Here is a 24,028-nt window from a genome sequence, read left to right as displayed (position 1 = left end):
ATTTTGTGCAAATGTTTTGGTAGCGAGCGCACATTGTGACGTCAGCACGCAAGCTTTTGCTCTTGCTACCCGCATTCTTGCGTACATGCGCAAATGGCAAAAGTAACGGTTCATATGCATATTCGTCGAACGTATGCACGCGAGTGAGTGTGTTTGTGTGTGTGTATGCGTCTATTTGGAAGCAGCGTAGGAAAAATTGTTTTATGTTTCAGTTGCTGCGCAGCATTTGTCGCAAAGCACACACTTCCCAGCATAATTCACAATAAAATTTAGAAGCAGCGCTACTACTATCAATCTACAAGCTCAGTGCAACTTGTGAAAAAGAGCAAATAGCAGTGAAACAATATAAAACTCAAAAATGGTAAGAGGGTAACAAAAACAAACAATGGCAGCTGCAAAAAGAAACTAAAAGTGGCTTACAAGTGTTAAGTGGCATATGGCAAGCTGAAAAAGAACAAATAAAATTCAGAATTCATACAATGCAGTCAGTGCAAGTAGATATACAAACGTATGTATGTATATGTGCGTATGCATGTGTGTGTGTGTTGGTGTGTTGGTGTATGCGCCATTTAAAATACGAAAAAGTTTTTTTTTTTCAAGGATAAGGGATACACACTGTTTGAACTTTTTGAAGGTGCAAAAAGAAGCAAAACGGAAAGCGTAAAAACTGCAGAGCCAACAATTGTGTGCGCTCAAGTGGGCGTGTGAGTCATGATCAAAGGACTTGCAAGGTGGTCGCTCGTCGTCGTCGCCATAAGCAACACATTTAACACCAACACACACACACACACACACACATAGAGTTATAAACACGCACGCAAGCAAGCAAAGTGTAGCATATGTATAAACAAATGCCTACAATATGCCATTAACTGCAGTTTGCTTTCTTCTATTGATTTTACTCCAATTTACATATTTCTTTCATTCGCTTTTTTTGGCAGACATTGGCGCTAATTGACTCGCTGATGATGGTGGCAGGCAAAGGCGACAAACAAGCAGAAGCAGCAACAGCAAAAACAGCAGCAGCAACAACAACAACAGCAAAGTCAGCTCATATTAACAGCAGCAACAACTAAGCAATTGTTATTACCGGACATATTAGAAGAGCAACAGCTTTCTGAGCCTGCAAACTAGCGTGCGACAGAGACAGCAAGCGAGCGTGACAGAGAGCGCGCGTCACATATTTACACACACACACGAACACGCACTCACACCCACGCATCAACATTCAGTGCGCTTGCAATATGGAAGACCTATTTTTGTTAATTATCAAGGAGTCGACGGGCACCAAACACAATGCGTTGCGACAAACGGCGCAAATTGCTTACGGTAAATATGTCTACACACACACACACACGCACACTCACAAACACACATACCATATGTGTCTACAGTTATAAGCAAGCATGCATGCAAGAAAGCAATTTCCTTGCTTTTGGTCATTTGATATAGCTCGTTGTTGTTATCGTGTTTTTTGCCTTTCTGCACATTCGTTTGGCATTTCCTTTGTTTCTAAATACGCTATAAACTGGAAATGGCTTGCACACATGAAAGCGCACAAATTAAAAGTGCAACTTAAATTTCCACAATATTCAGCAAATTTCTTTTCATTCGCTGAAAAGTAGGCAACAATTTCTAATCACACTTCAATTATCAGTAACCTTTATCTATTTGTTGTTTGTTTGTTAGTTTGTTTTTGCTTTGCTGATGACGCTCATCGTTTTGGGTTTTTACGTATTTTCCAGATAAACTTTATCGTCAACATGGCATGCATAGGGATCCATCGCATGAGCTGCGCTCCGTTTGTTTTACGGCTCTGCAAATGGCCTTGGACACAAAGCGGCCCAAGTTCATAACAATGGGCCTGAATGGCCTGCATGTAAGTACGATAAGAACATCCATCAGTCAATTATTGAACAGCAGTCGAAACTGCTGGTTGAGTTGGGTGGTTGGGTGTTTGGGTGTTTGGGTGGTACGTTGGGTTAGGAAGCGGGTTACCGCCTGTCAAAAGCGTTCATTCTACGCTCAATTGTGCGCACAGCACATTTCCGTAACGGAAATGCCCACAAATAGTTATGGCGGCAAGGCATAAGGAAAATTGAGCTTAGCTAATTGCTGTGCCCAATGCCAATGGCTCGAATTAAAGGCCAATTTCGAAGCACATTGTGTCCGAAAGTACGTTCTATATTATTCGATTGGGTTCAGAAAGAATACAATTTTTGAACTTAATGATAAGCTTGAATCTTTAATCTAGGTCAGTTCTATACTGAACGTTGCTATACTGAAACTAGAAAAACAGAATTAAAGACATATTTTAAACAATTATAATGATACAGACTGTTTTGTATATATTCTTTAAATTTAATTTTAATAGCTGTTAAATAATGATTAGCAATCATAATGATTCAATATTTGCTTAATTTCAAAGGAGAACTCAAGATTAAATTATGTTTACGGTTATGAAAAAATTCGGGATTATTTCATAGAGTTCCAAAGACTGTAAGCTCAGATTTGGTATATAAATTTCATATTATTTGCATTTTTTAATTAGCAACAATAATTTGACTTATTTGGAATATAAATTTTCTGATTAAAAAATTGAAACTAATGAATTTGTTTTTGAACACATAGCGCGTTATCAAGGACGAGCGTTTCTACATTGGCCTAGAGCCGGAGGACGACTCTGTGTGGTTGCCCTCGCAGCTGCTGCGTGCCACCAACGGCATTTTGCCAACGACCAGCAGCGAGGATACGGTGGTGAATGTGCTGCGCTTGTTTCTGGCCATGGCCTGCTCGCCGGCGTGCACGCTTAATGGGCGGCTGCTGATTGAGATATTGTCGCGATGCGGAGAGTGCTGGGAGTTGGGCTCACGGGCCACCAAGGCGGCATCGCTGGCGGCGGCCTCCCAATGCCTGCGCACCTTTTGCGCCTTTCTCATCGAGGAGGCCGAGGAGGTGAAGAAGACGGCGCCGGCGGGCTTAATGACGCAGACACAGGCATCGGCTGTCTACAATGAGGTCATACCCGTGATGCAGTGGCTCTGCAGTCGCCTGGTGGAGCCGAATGTCAACAATGCGTCGCCGAATAAGAAATGCGAGAATCCCAGCTCTTTATATCACACCGAATGCATTTTGACGCTCAGTTCGGCGCTGCCGCGTAATGTGCATGCAAATCCGCACTTTACCTCGTTCCTTTGGCAAAAGTTCTGCCCAACGCTGGCCGCAGCACTTGGCTCACCCGGACGCATAAATCTGGACAAGAAATTTACATACAAGTGAGTGGGCCAGTGCCGCCGCACAAGACTAAGCCATTAATCCTTTTCTTTTTTCGAATAGAGATGCATTGCATATGATTGAGAACGAGGCACGTGGCTTCTTTACGGGTCCAGGACTGGATGGACCACAGGCACGTTGCGTTTACTTGACAGCCATCCAATTGCTGCGCATTGCCGGCGCTCATGGTTCACTGCGTCCGATGCTGGAGGCGTTATTCCATCGCATGGTGCTGCTGCCGGCGCCGCTCAATCGCACCGAGCCGCTGCGCTGTGTGCGTGAGATCTTCAAGAGTCCGGAGCGGCTCATCGACCTAGCGGTCATACTCTATGTGGACAAGCATACAGCCCAGGGCTGCAGCGATGAAATGGCGCTCTTTCGCTTGTGAGTTTGACAGCACACGACAGTGAACGCTCACTAACTAGTTAACTAAAGATGCTAATTCAATAGGCAATAGACGTGACTAGCTGAAAATAGATTATTTACAAGATTAACAAAAGTAATATAAAAACTAAATATAGGCAGTGCTAGCTACTAAGGACATCGACTTGACAGTTAACTTAAATGTTATTGTTGCTTAAGACTTTAATTAGCAATTTTACATTATTGTGAGTAGAATTTAGCTTAACAACTTGGAAATATCTATTATCTATGAGTTTTAGTTTAATTCTGTTTAATTTATTTATTTACAAAACTAATTATAATACAAAATAATATAATAACTAAGCTAGGAATTGCTAGCTGATATTTCTTTTAGAAATATCTGTAGTAACCACTGCTATAGCCCTATAATGTAGTCCGATTCCAATATTTTCAAGTGTTGTAAGGCAATGAATTTATAATCTGTTAATTTATATTCTACCATCAGCATTGTAACAACTTCAGGAGCGTAAAACAAATATTCATAAATTTGAAGAAAATTGTCCTAAGTCTGAACTTGGGAATTTCACAAGACTGTGTTCGTTAGCGAGTGTGCACAGTACTTACATATGCTTAACAATATTTGACTCTTTATTTCATTCCTCTCAGACTGGTGGATGCCATGGAGGAGTGTGCGTATGGCGCCAGCGCCGGCAGCGCCACCGAGGCGAGCCTGCAGGCGAGCGTGGAGTGCATGGTCGCCTTGCTGGACAGCTTGCAGGTGCTGTGCAGCGGCGAGCTGACCGAGTCGATGATAAGCGAGCAGATTGTGCAGGTGGTGAATGCACGGCATGAGCAGCTGAAGGATGCTGACTACTCCGGTCCATTGACCTATCAGAGCATGGCACGCCTGCCGGCGCCATATCGAGATGCCATTGTGGAGTTTCGTCAGAATGTGTTCGAGACCTCGTCCGGGTCGGAGAGCGATTGTGAGCCGGCCCATGATACGCAGGATGCGGCGTCGAATGGCTCGGGCGATACGGAGGGACCGGAGGATGATGAACACAGCAGCTCCAGCGATGAAACCTCGCGCGTCGAGAACCGCTGGCCCTACTCGCATCTGGAGGCGCCAGTCATGCCCATACGCACCGATAGCGACAATGATCGCCAGCATGCGCGTGATTTTGCCAAAGCGTTGCGTCTGGATTTGGTGCCCAAGCTGCTGCGTCTGCGCAGCTGCGTGGAGCTGGACGAGGCCATGCAGGAGTTCGCCTCGGCGGTGTGCCAGGAGAACAGCATGAACTACTCGGACTTTGATTACAATCTGACTGCCATCAATGCGGATGGCATCTATCTGGCCATCTACTCCTCGCTGCTGCTCAGTCTGCAGCTCATGCGGGCCGGCTACTATGATCAACAGCTGAGCAAGGATATATTGGTGCCCATGTCGGAGCAGCAGTTTGTTACCTCCGTCCAGAATACCGGCGTGCTGGTCTATCTCTCCTCGCCTTGGCTCTGTGAGCTCTATCAATCCGTCATCGTCTGCAATGTGCTCGAGTCCATGACACGCCAGCAGCTGGAGGGGATTGGCGCACGTTGTGCCCTCGTCGATATGCTCTGCGATGCTGGCGGCCTGGCCCAGACCCAAATGCTCTCCGAGTGGCAGCATCTGCAAACGGCGACAGTGAAGCATAGCGAGGATGATCAGCACGATAAGCGACGTGAGGCCGCCAAGAAGCTTTGTCGCCGTCTCCTCACCTGCTGCTGGGACTCCATGGTCATTGTCCTGAGTGCCGGGCTCGGCGATCTCCAGAGCAGCGCCTCCAACAAGCTCATGGCTCTCTCCAAGCGCACGCTCCGAGTCAAGGCCAAGGCGAACAAGTCCAGCGGCGAGGCGCTCTACGCCATGTGTTTGGACGGACTGCACTCGGTAAGAAATAAAATCGATCGATATTACCGATATTTTTGTCAAAACCTTTGAAAGTTTCTGTTAATTCTGATGGTTTATTTTATTTATAACATTTTTAATTGAATATATGCTTAGTGATCAAATTAGTCTCTCATATGCACATTTAATGCAATTAACAAATTTTTATAGCAACATCATTTAACTACAGAAAATTCTGAAAATTTTTTGCTATACATGGGAATTTCTAAAATCGCTCAAGTCGAAATTTGTTTGTAGCATTTTTTAAAGACTATTTATTTTATTATTTTTATTTCAACTAGGAATGAGACCTATTGCCTTCGAGTTTGTTCTTGCGGTTCTTATTTTGGATTTTCTATATTAATTTATCTCTTGTCACATACGATTGCTAACTATAGTTTTTGAAAATTGCTCCTTAGGCTGCCACCTTGAGCAACAGCTTGAACTTGCAGCACTTGGCTGGCAAGATACTAAATCTGTTGGCTTCCAATGTCTGCCAGACAACCGGGCCACGCATCTCCGCCAGCCAGGCGATGTCAATGGATGTGGTGCTCACTGGTGGGCTGAATCTGGGCAGTTATAGCGCCGATTGCTGGCAGAGCATCTTTGCCGTTTGTCGGCATGTCAGTCAGCTGGAGCATGAGATCTTTAGCATGCAGAATCCCTCAATTGCCGCATCGCCGGGCAGCAGTCGGCGTGACCTGGAGACGGGTGAAAAGTTGAGTAATGCCAATGCGCAGGATAAGCTAAATCTATCCTCCATACCCATAGATGATGACGAGACCTGGTGAGTCTGAAATGCAGCAGCCGTTAATGGTTTCTCTTTTAATCTTGAATCTTTATTTCACCAACTAGCGTTGATGTCTATAGCTTTCTGCAGGCGCCACTGCAGAGTCCCAATACAAACATCACCTCCATACTGAAGGTCTACTCGGGCACCAATGAGACGGTGTTGCTGAGCCAAAGCGACACCTCCAAGGTGCTCTGTGCGCTCTCCCATCAGGCAGAGAATCTCTTCAACGACGCATCCGAGCGGCTCAGCCTGCCCTCGCTGTGTCAATTCCTCAAGCATCTCTGTCGCGCCTCACGCGATCAGCTCTACAAGAGTCAACTGGCACGCAAGGGCGCTGGCGGCGGCGGCGGCGGCGGCGGCGGCGGCGTCACAAGCAGCAGCACTAACAGCAATGGAGCAACTAACGCCAATGGCACCAACTCCAACTCCAACAGCAGCAGCAGCACACGCATCTGGTGGCCCAGCAAGGGCTGGAAAAAGCTCGATTCCTTGCCCATGTCGCTGCTCCTGCATCGCATTGGCGATGTCACCCTAAAGGTGTTCCGCAGCTCCAGACCATTGTTGCATGTGCTCAAGGTTTGGGCCATAACCGGACCGCATTTAATGGATGTAAGTATAGCTCTAATATCAATCATATATCACTTATAGGCTTTACTTTTGATGAGCATGAGTAAAATATGAGGATTTCATTTATAAATAAATCTAAGCAATATTTACATATTCAATTGTGCTACTATTAGAAAAATGGCAATCCAACTAGTCCATGCTGCAAGTGAGTTTTTCTGCATTCAAATGCTTCTTTCAAGTACAGTAGTCAATGCAAATGTGCACAGTGGGCACGTAGGCTCAATGCTTCCAGCACAATTTTAACTCAGGCTGCAGGCAGTCTGCATGCCACGCTCAGTTTCTAATTGCAGTCAAAACAAAGCCCAGCCCCATCGTACGATGCACAGTTAGCTTGCGCTCGCTCTCTGAGCAGCAAGGCAGCGACGCTCTCGTTGAGTCGCAGCAGCGAAGAGCGATCGTGCGAACTAACGAAGAAATGAGCCAAGCAGCGCTGCGAGAGCGAGAGCGACTCTTGCTAGTGTGTTAGTGTGTGAGAGGCAGTTTTTGTTTTTTCACTGCAGCAACCGCTATACATATACGCTATACATATGTGTGTATGCAGGCAAAGAATGAGCGTGGGTAGCAAACAGCCATTAAGCTCTAACACCTACGTGACCAACGTTCAAGTTGGCATAACCAAATTGTTTTGTATTGTGTTTTAAATGAAACAAAATGAAAAGTTAATTATAAGCGGAATATATAAAGCACACATGTTTTTTTTTTTTGTTTGTTTGCAGGCTGCTTGTCATCGGGATCGCATGATATCGAAACGGGCCATCGAGTATATACACGATATAATAACGGCACTGCTGGTGGAGCAAACGGAGCTGCCATATTTCCATTTCAATGAGGCGCTGCTGAAGCCGTTCGAGAATCTGCTGAGCATGGACAGCTGCGATGTCGATGTGCAGGATCAGATTGTGGCCTGTCTGTATGAGACTGTGGAGGCGCATCGCACCGAGATACGCTCCGGCTGGCGTCCGCTGTTTGGAACGCTGCGCAACGCGCGCAGCCGCATGTTGAACATGAGCAACATCATCGATATATTCCGCGTGTTCCTGGACTCGGACAACACGCTGGTGTTTGCCAATGCCGGACTGGATTGCATATTGTGCTTGCTCTCATATTTGGAAATATCTGGCGCGGGCAATAATAATGGTGGCAGTGGCAATTGCGGTGGCGCTGGCGAGGATATGGATAACAATGCATTTAGACCAACGGACTTTTTGCATGAAACGCTGCGTTTTCTGGAACGCTGCAGCAGCATCCTGGGCTTCATGTACAGCATGCCCAAGTGCCCGAACTTCCATTCGACGTACAAGATCAAGGGCATCAGCTATACGCACATCATCGATGCCAATATACCCAACTCGATGGAGAACTTCACCTACTTTGGCAACGATTATCTGCAGACGAAGAATGAACAGTATATGATCTCGTATCGCTCGCTGCACATCGACAAGGATGCCATAGTGAAGATCGATGAAATGGACAAGCCGTCGGGCGTGCTCAAGGTGTGGTTTCTGCTCCTGGACGGACTGACCAACTCGCTCATTGTCTGCCCGTATACACACCAGGCGCCCATACTCCAAAGCATCTTTAAGTTGTTCAAGAATCTGCTGAGCACGCCGGGCATTGACTTTGGCTTCTATTGCATCAATCATTTGCTTATACCCATGATACAGGATTGGCTGCGCTATGTGAACAAAACGGGCGCCAGCTGGACGCAGATTGAGAAGAACTTCAAGCACTGCTGCAGCATGACCACAGATTTGGTTGTGGAGTTCATTGAGAAATCTGCCAGCGAGCAGCGACGCACCAAGACGCGCTTGGCGCAGATTGTGCAGTCCAATGCGGATAATTATAACTACTCCAAGCTCAAGTTTGTCACCGAGGCAGTTGGTAGCGCTACCGAGCAGTCCAATCAGCTCTACGACAGCAGCAGCTGCAGCTCAGCGGGCAGCGAGGAGCAGCAGCAGCAGCAGCAGCACCAACAACAAAGCAGCGCTGCTCACTTACAACAAAAGCTGCTGGAGGCTGCCACGCCCACCAAAATAAGCAGCTCCGCTACTTTGGCGCTAAAGCAGCTGCTGCTGGTGCTGATCGAATGCGCTGCACAGTCGCAAGAGTCCATAGCAAGAATCTCGGTGTCCTGCTTGAAGCATGTCATCCTCTCCACGGGCATGTTGTTCAACGAATCCCAATGGATGATTGCCTGCTCGGCCATACATCGGGCCTGCACTGTCACCATTGCGCCACTGCGTCAACTGAGCTTCGCCTTTCACGAGAAGTCGCACAGCTTCTATGGCGACTGCGCCAACGTTAAGGTGGCGGCGCGGCGGGACAGCACGCTGGAGGAGCTGGCACGCATCTATGCGCTGGCCCAGCAGGTCTTCCTGGCCGACAATCAGCGCGAGCCGCAGCAGCAGGCGCAGCAGATGGCAGCCAATGGGGCCAGCAGCTTGTCCGATGATCGCAGCTATTCCTTTCTGCTGTATCCGTTGAACAATGGCTTCAATTCGAACTTGGATAACTTTGTCATACGCATTCCGTTTAAGAATCTAGTGGTGGGTCTGCTGGCCAATCAAATGCTGCTGCAGCTCGTAGCCAAGTTGCTGCTGTCGCGACTCAAGTGCGTGCCCCAAGCCGTCTCCACTTGCATATTTGATAATTATGCCGCTGCGCATGCCACAGGCGGCGCCACCAGCTCCAACTCCAGCTCCAGCAACAGCAACACCAACACCAGCAGCAGCAACAGTTGCTATGGCGTCGGCCAAGGCACGCACGACTACGATTTGGACTTTCGCTCCAAGGAGATTTTGCTGCGCTGCGTCAAGCAGTATCTAATGTCGGCGCTGGAGTTCGACTCGCGTCCCGGACTCAAGTTCCTCATGCAAAAGGTCAGCAACATTGAGTACGCGGCCAATTTGTACAAGCAAATGAACTCCAGCTGGATGATCTACTACATAGCGCTGGTGGACTCGCACCTGAACGACATTGTGGTTTACAATCTGGGCGCCGAGGATCTCAATTTCATATTGGAGTCCTGCTCGCGTCTGAACACCACAACGGTCAAGAAGAAGGAGAACTTTGTGCGCTACTTGTTTTGCCTGCAGGACGCTTGGAATTTGGTCTGTGAGCTCTATCTGAGCAACTCCAGCATGCATGATCTGGAGACTGCCAAGGGGCGCAAGGCGGCGGCGTCGGCGGCGGGGGGACAGTCGCTGCCGCTCACTACGTTCAACAACAACAAATCGCTGAATGGCAATCACGATGCGGGCGCTCAGCTGGAGCAGTCGAGCGAGCAGTCGCCCAGCAAGTGTGTGCAGCTGCAGCAGCAGGAGGATGATAGTGTCACCATGACTACGTTGATTAGCGAATTCCAGCCCAAGTGCCGCAACAATCCGTTCGATACGAATCGCCAGGCCGCCAAGACGGACACCGAATCCATATCACCGGAAATTGAGCAGCAACGCGCCAGCAGCATATTGAAGGATTCGAATTATAAGCGCGCTGCATTGGCTCAACTGGTGGTCGCTTCCATGGAGCTGCTGCGCTCACTGCCCCACGAGGCCGAGGACAATCTGAAGCTGCTCATGACTCCGACCATACGCGAGGCGTTCCGCCTGGTCCAGCTGCAGGGCAATGAGCTAAAGGTTAATCAATTTTAGGCAATGCTTGTTGAGTTTTATTTTGATCTGTAAACACAGCCCAAGACAGTCGAGTGTTCATACCCAAATCCAGGAGAATAGCTCTCCTCCACCTACCCCCCACTCACACTCTTTGCAAACTAAATTTGATTTAAACATTTGTGGCAACTATAGATAACTTCAACTGCTATTCTACTTAAGCTATAACTTTTCTTTTGGCATATTGCATAAATTTGCTGCTTTATGCTTAACTGACTTTACGAACTGTCTATTCGTAGTTATCGCAAAGAACACTCAACTGTCTTTAAAGCAAAAACCCAACTGAAAGGCTTAGCAGCCGTAATCCTCGCCCATTCCAATCCCAAAATCGAAAACTGCTACACTAAGTTCAATAACCAGGCTACGTGTCGTCTCGCTCTTTGTCTCACTCTCCGTCTCTCTCTCTCGCTCAATCACACGCTCGCTCCCTCTCTCTGTCTGTCTCTCTGTTGTCAGTAGACCCTTTGACCAATTTTCGTCCTCCACTCATTTCAAAGTAAAAGCTCAACATGTGTCAGCACAAGAAGAAAACTGTAAAGTACAATCTCGCTAAGAAGGCTGCAGCAACAATTTAAATAACTAACAGAACGAAAAGTAATAATTTTTTTTTTTTTATATATTTAGCAAACAATATAAGCGTGAAAGTCACAAGCAACAGCAATCCTAATTGTTGAACAAACGTAGTCCTGTAACAATTGTTATAACGTAGCTAAATCCCTCTTAGCCTCCCACCCCTTCCCCCACACTCTCGCGCACTCTCACACTCTCTAGCCCCTCTCCACTCTAGCACTAGAACTTCAACTATTCAAAATTTGTATAAATGCGTTTCTCAATTCTCTTTGCGCACCAACTCCCAACACGCCCCCTCTCTCTCTCTCTCTCCTCCTCTCTCTCCTCAACAATAAAGAGCAGAACAAATTATATGTGCATATACATATTGTAAGCCACTGTACTATATAAAAAACCAAAAAAAAAATCTTTAATCAGCTACAGTATATATCAAGAATATATATCTATCATGTATGTTGTGCCTATTTAGCTAAAACCAAAGTTAAGTTTATGTGCAAAATGTATTTTTCGATGCGGAAAAATATCTGAAAAATATAGCGTATAAGCAAATATATATACATATGCTTTTAAGTTTAAGTAAAGCCTATTTTAAATTGTAAATCAAAGCGAAGTTTATTCAAAGTTCTAATTGCCGACGCAAAATTTGAAGCATATATAAAAATACTATATAATATATACATAGCTCAAATATATCAGAAACAAAATTGAGTGTATTATAGCGATTAATTTGCATCAAATATATACAAAACAACAAATTATATATACACACAAAATATACTATATACATATAGCGAATGTTAACTAACACAAAATCAGTGCCGCCCATTAATCCACGATTACCACCATTAATAATTAGTCAGACACACACATACATACACACACACACACACACACACACACACACATAGAGCATGCAGCTATAAAATTTTAAATGCATTTCCAATGTTTATACGTATTTATTTCTTATAGCTAGCATTCTCTATATAAACTCAGTAGTCCCGCGCTGCCTTTAAAACAAAAACTAAAGCATACATTTGTGCGTACCTAACAAAAAACAAAAGCAACACTATGCACTAGCTCATCTTTTTTAGCTGCTTTTGCTTGCGTTCAAATAGCTGCTATATAAATCGAAATCGAAAAATCAAATATACTATATACTACTTCAGTTGCAACCCATATATACATACATACTTCCAGAACTGTATATAAGCAAGCATATAAATGTATTAACTGTGTTGTAAATGTCTAATTTATATATAAGTATATACAGATACTACTAGTTACATATATATAACGGCATATACATATAAATTACTGCGCTACAAATCTATACATAGTGTCTATATATACCAAAAACATATATACAACAAATATATATATATATAAATAAGTATATTTTCGCTTCATTGTACATATGGATTTACATATGTACCAATGTTATTTACTTGCCGCCATCTTGCTCTAACTCTATCTATACATATATACATACATCTCTATATATATATATATATATATATCTCTTACTTGCTCTCAGTATTTGTACTAAACTGTAACTAACTATTATTTTAGGTTCAAAGAGTTTGCATCTACTGTTGTTGTTCTTTATAGAACTAACAGCGAATTGTATTTGTCAGATTCGGATACGATGAATTGATAAGGCCAGCTAGTATGTACTTAAAAGCTCTATAAGAGTGCATTTGTATTATGAATGGATGAACAAAAAAAAAATGTATTTATTAATAAAAAAATATTAAAACGCTTTCGCAACTTTACTAAAACGAAAAACGAGATGTTGTTTCAATTATCAAATAGCTTCAATTTATTTGTTTCTTAAGCATCAAATCTATTGAACTAACTGCATACCATACAGAATAGGCTATATCTAACGAATTCTCGCCAGGATCAGGACGATATTAGTGCTAAAGCACTTCTATCAAACAGAGCGATCAGCTGTCTTTGTACTTCACGAGCAAAGGAGCAATTTGTAATCTTTTTCTTATGCCAATCAGTAGAGTTTGGTCCTGTGAATGCCGCAAAACAAAAATTTGAAAAATGCGCCAGGATTTGACCAAGCTATGGCTAAAAACAAATGCGTGAGGCTGGTGGATGGCGTATTGAAATGTTGTATACCATTTTAAGTTGGAGTTGAAAACACAATTCAAATGGGTATAATTTAAAATAGTTTTAGCCAAGTTATGCACAAATGAATAAACAAACCAAAACACTTTCTAGCTTTGATAATTAATTAAACTGCATTTAAGTTTGAAAAATCCAAGATTTTCGATTTTTTGACAAAATTTACGATTCACGATTTTTATTGGCCAAAAATCGAAAGTTGCAGAACCCAAAATGTAATGATGCAACTTTGTTTCTAGTATCAATACGAGCGTGAAATTCGTTTCAGAATCGGATAATTTTTGACCTAAAATAAAAAAAAGCTGCCGATTTGTATCACAAGCAAAGAAAACTCCAGGTGTAAATTTTAATGCATTTTTATTTTATTTTGTTGATTTTTATTGTTTTTCGTTTCTTTATATTTTAAATATGCATTTTTTATGGGCGTACATGCGTCCAATTTTTGTTTTTTTTTATTATAAATACGCATAAAAGGTAAAATATGTGTTATTTGTTAGTTAAATTTGTCAAATTTAATTAATTGGTAGGGTTACTAAAAATTTTCTGTGCATCTTGTTAAACGTCAAGGAGACCAAAATCAACTACATAAGCTACTAAATTTAAATAGCTTGTTTAAATTATAGCTCAAATTTGTATATTACGCTCGACGTGGTTCCGTTTCCCTTGATTATTTTAAATATGAATGTATGTAGCGATAGGCGCTTAAGGCTAAATCGTTTATTGCATTATTACATTTTGGATTTTATAACTTTCGAATCTTTTGGATTGAATGCAGTTTAATTAGGATGCTGCTTACGAGTATATAAGGCCATAAAACTTTAAAATCGAACATCCTTTCGTTACGAAAGCTACCAAATGTATCAGTACAAACATACAAATCATAACTGAACGAAGGATAATGTAATATATAGCTAAATCACTTTTAGTTTATATCATCAATACGAGTATGAAACAGTAATCAGTTAAACAATCGGGAGATTGCTGACCATATTGTGTTTTTTTTAATTCCAGACTACAGCTCCGATCAACTGTTTTATACTGACCCAACAAAGCAGCTCATTCAATTCGCTGAGTTAACGTCTCCAGAGCAAGTTTCTGAAATATATTGTAATATTTGTTGTTTTTCACATTCGCTGAAAATGCCAAAAGTCTCAAATAAATCAAAGAAGTGTATTGAATTTGTTTGCAATCTTTGTTTGCTTTGCGTTGAATATGCCACCGTTTGATGCTTGCGGTTCTTCTATATTTTTATTTAATTTTCCAATCATTAGATTTAACTTAATGCTGTACACGCAGTACATTCACTTTAGCGCTTATGAACTAATGGCTAAACTTAATTACAATGATTATAGTTAAGAGTGCTAAATTACAAACTGTAGTTTGACTTTCTTTTGTTTTATTTTTTTTTTTTGTTTTTCAAATTCATACTCAACTTAAGCTTAAGGTGACAGTAAAACAATAATAATAATAAAAAAAAATGCCTTAACTTTTCAATGTTCATGTAAGTCGATTTGTTGCTTAAAGTATAGAATATATATTATTTTAAGCTGCGCTGCGCAGCAGCCACACATTACAAAAAGTAATATATGTATTTATTTACTATGCATAGTAAATATAAAAAAAAAACATGTGTGTATTGTAGGCTAAGAGGATTTTTCATTGTTATTTTTCACGTTGGTTATATACATATATATGTATGTAAACGCATAAATATAAATAGTTTTACATGTGTGTGTGTGTGTGTGAGTTATGTTAGTCTTAGGTAAAATTAAAAACTACAATTAGAAATCATATAGAGAAAAGTCCATAATATAAGCGTTTTCATTTGTTTTCATTAAAACATGCCATTTTTCTTATTATGCAGTTAAATATATGCTTAGATGTTTATACATATATATGTATATATATATGTCTGCGTCTGTCTGTCTGTCTGTGTGTGTGTGTGTGTCTGCTGCTTTGTTAATTAATTGTGCTTAAGCTACAAGGAATTTGTCAAAATAAAACTAACTAAAGTCGAAAAAGGAAAAATCAGTAATGAAACATATTTAACACTTAAGGCCAACAATACAAATTCATATTCTTCTTAAACTTGTTGTGTTCTTGTTGTTGTTGGCAGCTAAACTAATGGAAAAATAGCAGGCAATGTGTTTGTCTGTTTGTGTGTTTGGAGTACATCTGTTTGCCTAATAGTTGAATTCTTCTTTCTTCTTGCAGTCACTGCAAAGATCATTCATCAGCGGCTCGTAGCACGATTTGGGTATCAAGGTGCCGACAATCTTTTCACCCTCCGTGGTCTTCATGCGTATCACCTGCATTTTGCTATTGGAGCGAGTGTTCAATATATGCTCGACACGTCCCCAAACGGACAACACCGAGCCAGCAAGCACATGATACAAACGCTGACGTAAGCCGACCTAGAAGCAAAAATTCAATTAATGGAATACATTTTGGTTGGATTGCAAGTTGGTCGTCTACGCACCTCGCAGTCATGTCCTAGACTAACATTGCGACAATTGCCATTCCAATAGGCATGCGAGCAGGTATTCACCGATGCATCGTATTGTTCAGTCCAATGTGGTTCAGCCTCCTGGCTGCTCACCTTGCGGTATTTCTTCTCCAGCTCGGCCAGCGATTCGTGGCGCACTTGCAGCCCAGTATTGGGTCTAAAGATCTGGCACATGATCTCCTTCTTGCCGCGTGGCTTCTTTTTCTTGCTGCTGCTGCTGCTGCTATCGGCATTATCGCCGGCATTGCGCTGCGTTGCCTCAATGATGATCACAAGTATGGCGGTGCGCTTCTGATTGCGCAGCTGATGCGAGGTATAGAAGCCATCATGCTCGTTAAACAAATCAGCATATCTGCGATAGAGAGAGAGATATAGATGGATGCATTAGTTTGCAATTGTTTCGTTTGCTTCGTTTCGCTCACTTGTCGATGGCTTCCTGCCAGATCATGCCGCGCTCCACACGCACCGTATGCAGCTCGGTGGGTGCCACGCCGGTGGCATGTTTGCGCATAAAGCGCACAAGACGCACACGCGTCACATTCTCGCCAGCAGCGCCAAGATCTGCAATTGAATAGAGCATGAGCTGAGATTTTCTTTTTTGAGGGGATTTGGAGTGCGCTACTTACCCACAATGCCCAGATCGAAGCGTCCACCACGCTTGGCCTGATTGATGATGGCCGTCATGGTGTCCGTGAAGTACTTGAACAGACGATTCTGCAGATCAACGGGACAGCCGAGTATGCGATTCAAGAACTTGGATATGTTGTTATAGTCCTTGTCCAGACTGAGTACGCCCGGATGGCTTTCGCTGTTGACAATAATGCCGACGCCGACAAGAGCGCCGGCAATGTCCTTGAAGAACTCACCGCTGTAGTCTGTGGGCGGCGGCACCAGTGGCGTCTCATAGCCCATAATGGTGCGCATCACCGTCTCGAGAGCTTGGCGACCATACTTGTTGTCAATGTTGAACTGGGACAGGTCACGCGTTTCGGTGGCACGTCGATCGCCATGGGTTAAAGCGCCCAGCGACTCCAGGCGCTTGGCCACGGTGGAGGCAAAACGACGCTCGCCCGCCAGATCGGATATAAGAAATATGTACTCGGGTGCATTCACCTGATTGGAACGATGCGTGCGGCCAAACTGTTGTATAGCACGATCCGCTGACCAGGGCAGCTCCAGCGTTATATGCACGCGCCGACGCTGATTGAAGACGCGTCGATCGCTCTGCAGCGAAATGCCGCTGGAGGCAGCCTCTGAAATAATGGCCACATCCTTTTGGCCATCCATAAAGCGTTGCTTCTCCGTTATGTTGAGCGTCTCCAGCGGCACATCCGACTCTGTGCGCGACTCGTACTGTATGGAGCCATCGTCGCTTTGCACCACACGTCCACGACGTCCAGTCATCTCGGCGACATTATCGGGCCCGCCCAGCTCATCGATGAGCTGATCCAGCGTGTTGGGCGGCAAGCGGCCGCCGAGCTTTTCGATTTTACGCAGCAGCTCCTCCTTCATGGTGCAGGCACGCTCGATGGCATCCTTTGGCGGTGGTCCATAGTTGAGCTTAACGCCATTAACGCCCACCGGTGTCACTGTGCCCTTCAGCTCCTGCTTCTTCTGCAGCAGATCCTGTATTTTATCCTGCGTCGATTGTCCAGTGCCCTTGCGACTCTTGGCGGCATTCAAGGCGGCAACCACAGTGGCGGACATGCCGGCGTTGGCATTGCTGTTGCTGCTGCTGCTGCTCGGTGTGGGAGTTGGCGTGGGCGTGGGCGTGGATGTGCCTGACGTCTCCTTCTTAATGTCTTTTTCCTTCTTGATTGGCTTCTTCTTCTTGGTGAGTTTCTTTTGTGGCTTCTTGGACTTTTTGCTGCGCGCATTTACCCAAGGATCAATGTCACTGTCGCTGCCACTGAAGAAGGGATTGAAATCAGAGCTAGCATCACTGGCCACGCTGCGTCTATCGCTATCGTCATCCTCATGCTGCTCATCGTTCTCGGCATCATCGTCATCATCCTCATCCTCGTCGTCCTCACCACCATTGTCTGGGTCATCGTTAAAGGCATCGTCGCTGTTCTCCTCATCGTTGTCCGTTGTATGAGCCGCCTCCTCATCGCTGTCGCTGTTGAATTGCCAAGAGCTGTTGTTGCTGCGCTTCGCCTTCTTCTTCTTCTTGTTTAGTGAGCCGGCAGAGTCGCTGCCCTTGCGCTTGCATCGGTTATTGGCATTGCCGCTGCTGCTGTGGTTATTGTTGTTATTATTACTATTAACATTGTTGTTATTATGCAGGCTATCCGCTTGCCTATTGCCGGGCGAGGACGACGGTGTCTCATCCCAAAGACCCAAAATGCGGTTAATGCGATTGCGATCTGGCGCTGGAAAATGGCGTTCAACAAACGATTGGAAGACACCTCTGCAAGTAACAATAAAAAAAAAAACGTTAATGATAAATTGAATCACATGCTAGGCAAGCAAGAGTTCTGTTAAGTTGCTATAATGTTAATTGGTCATGTTAAGTTGCTGTTACATTAAATTCTCATATTAGATGAGTTACACTTATGTTAAGTTGGCATTATGTTATTACGTTATGTGCCATGTTATGTTAAGTTGCGATTATGTTAATTGCCCAAAGGGCAGTGTTAAAAGATATCGATTGATCGAAAGTTCATGTGAATTAGCAGATCGCTGTTATTTGCTTGGCATGCGGTTTATTTGAAATTTGAAAAATGGCACTCACTTGGCTGTGGACACAAAATCTGTCAGCTCGCCATCATCTCGCTCGAGCTGATCCAATGTGCGTGCCTCACCGGTTGATTGCAGACCAATGACGACACATTTGCCATATTTGATGGACTCACGCGCCACTGTCACGGCATGATTCACTTTGGCCGCAATGCACAGATATTTGAAGAAGCGCTGATGTGATGACCAGAACTGTCCCCACATGGTCTTCTTCATGCGACTCTCGGCATCGATGAGCTCGGCGGCCTCTGTAAACTTTTGCATGGCCTCCACCCAAAGTTCAACGGATTGATCGTAAATCTTGCGAAACTCCTTGGACAGCGGCACCTCTTCAATCTTGAAACTGACGCCCTTGAAGCTCAGCTGACGTGCAATATACATGCCGCGCAGTTTCATGTCCATGGCGACGATTTCCATGGCACCAACGCCACTGAAATTCAAGTGCAAGTTTAAACAAATGGAAATGTTCAAGATGCTAAAGGGTTATATTGAGCCTACCGTCGCTCTACAGCTGTGATGAAGTCATTGAAGCCGCCAAATGCAGTGCCTTGGCCCCAGAGGCCTAGGCGCACCATATACGCCATGTTCTTCGGCTCGGAAGCGCCTGTGGCCGAGGCGTAGACGACACGCGCCTTGGGAAGCTTTTGTTGTAGTTCCAGCACTGTTTGGCCGGTTTTGGTGGGTTTGCCCGAGCCGACGGGGCATAGATTCTTGGCCTTGTGGCACTCATCGAAGATAATCAGACCCTCAAAATCCTCGCCACACCATTGGAGCAGCTGGCGGAAGCGCGAGCGATATTTGCCTGTCTTGTTGTTGGACTCGCCTATCAGAGCGGAGTAGGTGCTAAAGATGACGCCGCGCTTGCAATTGTTGTTGGCATCGGAGCTAATTTTGGCGTACTTAAACTGCAAGCAAAGTTAGTTAGTTATAAGTGAATTCAATTATAGTAGTTGCTTAGTTAGTTAACCTTATTCAAGGGATGCACTTCAATGCGTGTGGCACCAATATCGCTAAGATCACGCTCCGCATCGTATCTGAGATCGTTGGACACGGATATCCAGAGCGCCTTCTTGCGTCCCTTCAAGTAGTTCTCATAGATAATGCCTGCTATGGTGCGACCCTTGCCCACACCAGCACCATCGCCGATCAGAAAGCCAGCGCGACTGCCATCGGGCAGGAGATGATCGTGAGCCTGCGAGGCATATGTAATCGATTCCAGCTGCAGGGCGCTCAGCTGGCCGCTATTGATCGTCTCGGTGGGCACGGAGAGCTTGTAGTAAACATCGCAGGGCTCCACAGAGCTGAGCGAGGCGGTCTCCACCACCGGATCGGGATGCTTCTTGCCCAGCTTGACTGTGAGAGGCAAACAAAATGAATCTATCATCAGTAAGTGGATGCATGTGGAGCTTACGCTTGGCTGGCCAATAGTCCGCATATGTTTCAGCTACACCCATTTCCTCATAGTCCACCTCGTCCTCCTCCTGTGGCGAGAAAGCAGCCGCAGCTGCTGCGGCCGCCGCTGCAGCCGAGTTGGCTGCTGCATTGGTGGCAGCTCCTGGACTGCCTGCGGCCATGTTGGCTTGCATGGGCGCCTGTGGCTGCCGCATGGGCTGCATGAACAGCTGCGTCATCACATGATTGGGTATGCCGCTGGTCAAGTACTCCGGATTGAGTGCTATCAGCTGCTGCAGCTTCTCCAGCATGTGCGTGTTCACCTTCATGCCGCCAGTGCCGGCGCCGGCAGCAGCGCCAACAGCTCCAGCGCCGCCTCCAGCGCCTGATGTTGCAGCAGATGTTGCTGGCGGAGCAGCGACGGCGCCTGTGTTGCCGACATTGCTGTTGCTGGCAGCTCGTGCAACATTGCTGTTGCTGATCGCCATGGCTGGCTGCTTGTAGGGCAGACGAATGGGCGTGGCCACTGCGCCCGTATAGCTCACTGCAAGAAAATTGTGTTTGGTTTTTGGTTTTCATTTGTTGTTGATTTTCGACAGTTTTAATGCCATGTGTGCGTGTGTGTGTGTGAAACAGCAACATTCGTTGTCAGAGGCGTGCGCATGAAAAAGAAAGAGACAGAGAATAATGTGCTTGTGATTAGTAGCGGTCAACAAGAATATTAATTAAAGAGCAATGTTTTTAGCAACAATTAACATATATATTTTATTTTTGATTATTATTAATAAAATGCTAAAGCAATAAGTGTATCGCTGTTGAAGCAACAAGCACTACAAATAAAAAAATTAAATACAAAATTCGAAATGCGAGCAACAGCGCCCTAAGAATATTTCACATCAAACTCAAACCCAAATAAAATGCATACGAAGTGGCAGAGCAAACATTTAAAAAAAATTTACAACTTGCAACATGCATTTGCATTTCTAAAATCAAAGTTTTATTCTTGTCTAATGCTCGTCATGGCTTAAAAGAGTTGCAAGTGACTGTTGCTTGCGGCTCAGGACACGTCTCACTTGCAGCGATTGAGACGCAAGGAGTAGGAGGACTTTGTATATAAACAAGTGTTGGCAAGTTTCACAAAGTCAAGTTGGCGCTGCAGCTCGAGCTCTTGGCTATTCATCAGATAGTTGTTGTTGCAACATCTGCGACGCTGCTTGCGTGCTGCGCTGTCCGCAGTGGCAGCAGCAGGGACAGCAGGAGCAGCATCAGGACAAAAGTCAACATTGCGATAGAGACAAATGAGAGATTTGCTGGCTGCAACTTTTGATTTCTTGGCCACGTTATTCTGCTGCTGCTGCTGCTGCTGCTGATGTCTTCTTGGCTGGCTTGAAGCTGCCACTGCTTGTGGCACGTTAGCAGCACAAACTTTCTGCTGCTGCCGCCACAAGCTTTTCAGCTCCTTTTGCTGCCGTTTGTGCTTTAGCCTGCACTTGGGTTGCTGCTGCTGCTGCTGCTGCTGCTTGGGCCGGAGTTTCGTTTTCTTGGCGCGCTTCAGGCGCGTTCGCAGCTGCTCCACACTGTTCAGCAGCTTGTCCAGCAAATCGATGGGCAAACTGCGACTGCTCTGCACATAGGGCAGCATTTCATCCAGTATCAGATTCTCCAGCTTGCCCAGCGCTTTGGCTTGCAGCTTGAAGAACTTGTGCAGCGCATAGCCCACCTGGCGTCGTATATGTTCCTCGATTGTTGAGTTGACCAGCTTAAAGCAGTCATGGTTGCAATTGCCGGTTGCAGCAACGCTTGTGCCGCTTTCATCTGTTGCGAAACCGTTTAAATCGTTTGTGGACATTTTCAAATTTTACAATATAATAACTATATAATTTTCAATTCGACAACACACAAATTTTGTTTGACAAAACAAAAAGCATGCAGCCCTGAAGTCAAAATCAAGGAGCACTACAACAATTTCTATTTATTTTGCGACTTACAGCGCAGTTTTTATATTTTCAAACCAAAAGTGTAAAACAAAACGAACTAACGAACTATCGACCAAAGAAGAAATTTGTAAGAAATTTATGCATTGATTTCTTTTGTAACTTTTTACTTCTTCAAAGAGTTTTAACCCCAAACGAAAGTGTAGAAATTTAAATTCATATCTTGAAGTAGATTATTAAATCGCTTGATACTATAAGTCAGTGCAGCCAGCGTTTGAAAGGCAATATAAGATTGAGGAAAAAAAGAAGCTGGAATAAGCTAGATTCAAAATTTGCGTGACAAATGTTGAATTTTGAAGTCGAAATTCATGAAATGACAAATTATACAACAAAAAAAAGGTCAGCGCCTGCCAATTAAAATATGCTAGATCTCAGGCTATAAGCTATTTTATTATATTAAAATTTTATAAGCTACTCCATTTTCAAATATGCTAGATCTAGCCTGAAATAAGCTAACCTGGCAACACTGCTATAAGTTGAATTTTTGATAACAAAAATTTATATAAATAAATTCGAAAATATTTAACTTTAAGTTCTGAAACTGTAATGAAAATGTTTGAATATATTCGTAATATTCATAAAAGTGATTTACTCAATAAAAATTAAGTTCTGAAATTTTAATGAAAATGTTTGAATATATTCGTAGTATTCATAAAAGTTATTGACTTAATAAAAATGGAAACAAATCGACAAAATGGCGAACAGTGATTTTTGTTTTTCTATTGAAATAACACAGAGCTAATTTGTGCTCTCTTACTAGAGTAAAGAACAAACTTTTTCTTGAAGAAGTAAACAGTTACATAGTTAAAATACCTTAAAATAGAGTTGAGAGTTTAATTCGCATTAAAGGGTCGATCGAAAAGAAAGGAAATGCAATGAAGGCTAAAAACAATAAACGGAGAACTGAAAGCAGTTCGAACTGAACTGTAACTGAACAACAATAATCAATTATATTTGCTGCATTTTTTGCACTTTTCTGCATGTATATATATATATATATATATATATATATATGGGTTTGTATGTGTATTTGTTAATTTCTTGGTTGTTACCAACATTACAGGACTTACTCTGCGCCAATAAAGACGCGGCCATATTGAAATTAGCAGTAGCAGCGCTGCTGCCAATTGTAGCTGTTGCTGAGCTTGGCTTGTTGCTGCTGCTGCTGCTGTTGGTTGCATTGTTGTTGTTGTTATTGCCGCCTTTGGAGGCTACATAGGCGGCGAGACTCATGAGATCGTTGGTGCTTAGACTGTTGAGATAATTGCCAGCGCCGCTGTTCAAATAAGAGCTGGCAGCGCTTAAGCTAGTGGCGCCACTAATTCTGCTGCTCATGCTGCTTGCTGCTGCTGCTGCGGGGATGTTGCTGCTGCTGCTGCTGCTGCTGCTGTTGTTCTTGCTAGTGTTGTTGTTGTTGTTGTTTTTGCTGGCAAAAGCCGCAACTGGCAGCAACAATTTTGCAAAATGCAACGGAAGTGCAAACAGAACGTAACAAAAACGGAAACAAAATGCGTAAAAGAGACAAAGAAAAACCAAAACGGGAGTAGGGGGTGGAGCAGAGCGTGAGTATGCGTGTGTGTGTGTGTGTGTGTGTGTGTGAGAGAGTGAAAAGAGTAGAACAAGAACAAGAAAGAACACAGCAAACATTAATTTTGTTTTTACATATTTTTGGTTTTCTGTATATGTGTGTGTGTGTCTGTCTGTGTGTGTGTGTGTATTTATATATTTTACATATATTGTTGTTGTTGTTGTTGTTGCAATTTAGTTAACACTTACCATTTGTCAATTTCTTTGGCATATTGCTCAATTGATTCTTGTCAATAACAATCTTGGCTGTTGTTGTTAATGTTGTTGGTAATGTTGTAAATTTGCCATCAATGCGCGAAGGCTTCGCCGTATGCGTGACAATTGTTGTTGCCGCCGGTCTCAATATGGCATTGTTTAATTGAATGCTATTGTTTAACTTAGTGCTGCTAATGTGGCTGATGTTGTTGTTGTTATTGTTGCTGCTGCTGTTGTTGTTGTTGTTGTTGTTGTTGTTGT

General features: G+C 43.9%; 2 protein-coding genes across 4 annotated transcripts; one reads left to right on the top strand and one right to left on the bottom strand.

The window, feature by feature from the left end:
* The first annotated feature begins 235 nt into the window (after window positions 1-235).
* LOC108606991 (brefeldin A-inhibited guanine nucleotide-exchange protein 3) lies at window positions 236-10,690 on the top strand. Its single transcript, XM_017997565.2, has 9 exons — window positions 236-361; window positions 942-1,329; window positions 1,746-1,879; window positions 2,632-3,275; window positions 3,337-3,657; window positions 4,303-5,563; window positions 5,980-6,347; window positions 6,416-6,962; window positions 7,697-10,690. The coding sequence occupies exons 2-9, from the start codon at window positions 1,245-1,247 to the stop codon at window positions 10,628-10,630; spliced, it is 6,294 nt and encodes a 2,097-aa protein (XP_017853054.1). The 5' UTR covers window positions 236-361; window positions 942-1,244; the 3' UTR covers window positions 10,631-10,690.
* A 4,615-nt stretch (window positions 10,691-15,305) lies between these two features.
* Window positions 15,306-24,027, bottom strand: LOC108606757 (protein strawberry notch). Of its 3 annotated transcripts, XM_017997163.2 has the most exons (10): window positions 23,056-23,268; window positions 20,011-20,535; window positions 19,567-19,952; window positions 19,098-19,504; window positions 18,595-19,029; window positions 18,160-18,270; window positions 16,487-18,093; window positions 16,283-16,421; window positions 15,834-16,212; window positions 15,306-15,768 (listed from the first exon to the last, which is right to left on the bottom strand). In XM_017997163.2, exons 1-10 carry the CDS (start codon window positions 23,216-23,218, stop codon window positions 15,538-15,540), a joined length of 4,383 nt encoding a protein of 1,460 aa, XP_017852652.1. In that variant the 5' UTR covers window positions 23,219-23,268; the 3' UTR covers window positions 15,306-15,537. The 3 variants fall into 3 exon arrangements, with proteins under 3 accessions (XP_017852652.1, XP_017852653.1, XP_017852651.1); XM_017997164.1 differs by lacking the exon at window positions 23,056-23,268 and adding an exon at window positions 23,762-24,027 and having other exon boundaries at window positions 16,487-18,270; XM_017997162.1 differs by having other exon boundaries at window positions 16,487-18,270; window positions 23,056-23,307.
* Between the last annotated feature and the right edge of the window lies 1 nt (window position 24,028).

Source organism: Drosophila busckii, chromosome X, assembly GCF_011750605.1.
Source record: "Drosophila busckii strain San Diego stock center, stock number 13000-0081.31 chromosome X, ASM1175060v1, whole genome shotgun sequence".
Taxonomy (NCBI): domain Eukaryota; kingdom Metazoa; phylum Arthropoda; class Insecta; order Diptera; family Drosophilidae; genus Drosophila; species Drosophila busckii.
Note: the sequence above shows the minus strand (reverse complement) of the source record. Positions and strands in the feature narration are given on the sequence as shown.

What these genes read in the sequence shown, in the direction of transcription:
- LOC108606757 (XM_017997162.1), bottom strand. Translation starts at nt 23,218, where the DNA reads ATGAGTCTCGCCGCCTATGTAGCCTCCAAAGGCGGCAATAACAACAAC. An exon ending in AAGTGCATCCCTTGAATAAG is followed by an intron (nt 19,505 to 19,566) that starts GTTAACTAACTA and finishes CTTTGCTTGCAG; the next exon opens with TTTAAGTACGCCAAAATTAG. An exon ending in ATCACAGCTGTAGAGCGACG is followed by an intron (nt 19,030 to 19,097) that starts GTAGGCTCAATA and finishes CTTGAATTTCAG; the next exon opens with TGGCGTTGGTGCCATGGAAA.
- LOC108606991 (XM_017997565.2), top strand. Translation starts at nt 1,245, where the DNA reads ATGGAAGACCTATTTTTGTTAATTATCAAGGAGTCGACGGGCACCAAA. An exon ending in ATAGATGATGACGAGACCTG is followed by an intron (nt 6,348 to 6,415) that starts GTGAGTCTGAAA and finishes TTCACCAACTAG; the next exon opens with CGTTGATGTCTATAGCTTTC. An exon ending in CCGGACCGCATTTAATGGAT is followed by an intron (nt 6,963 to 7,696) that starts GTAAGTATAGCT and finishes GTTTGTTTGCAG; the next exon opens with GCTGCTTGTCATCGGGATCG.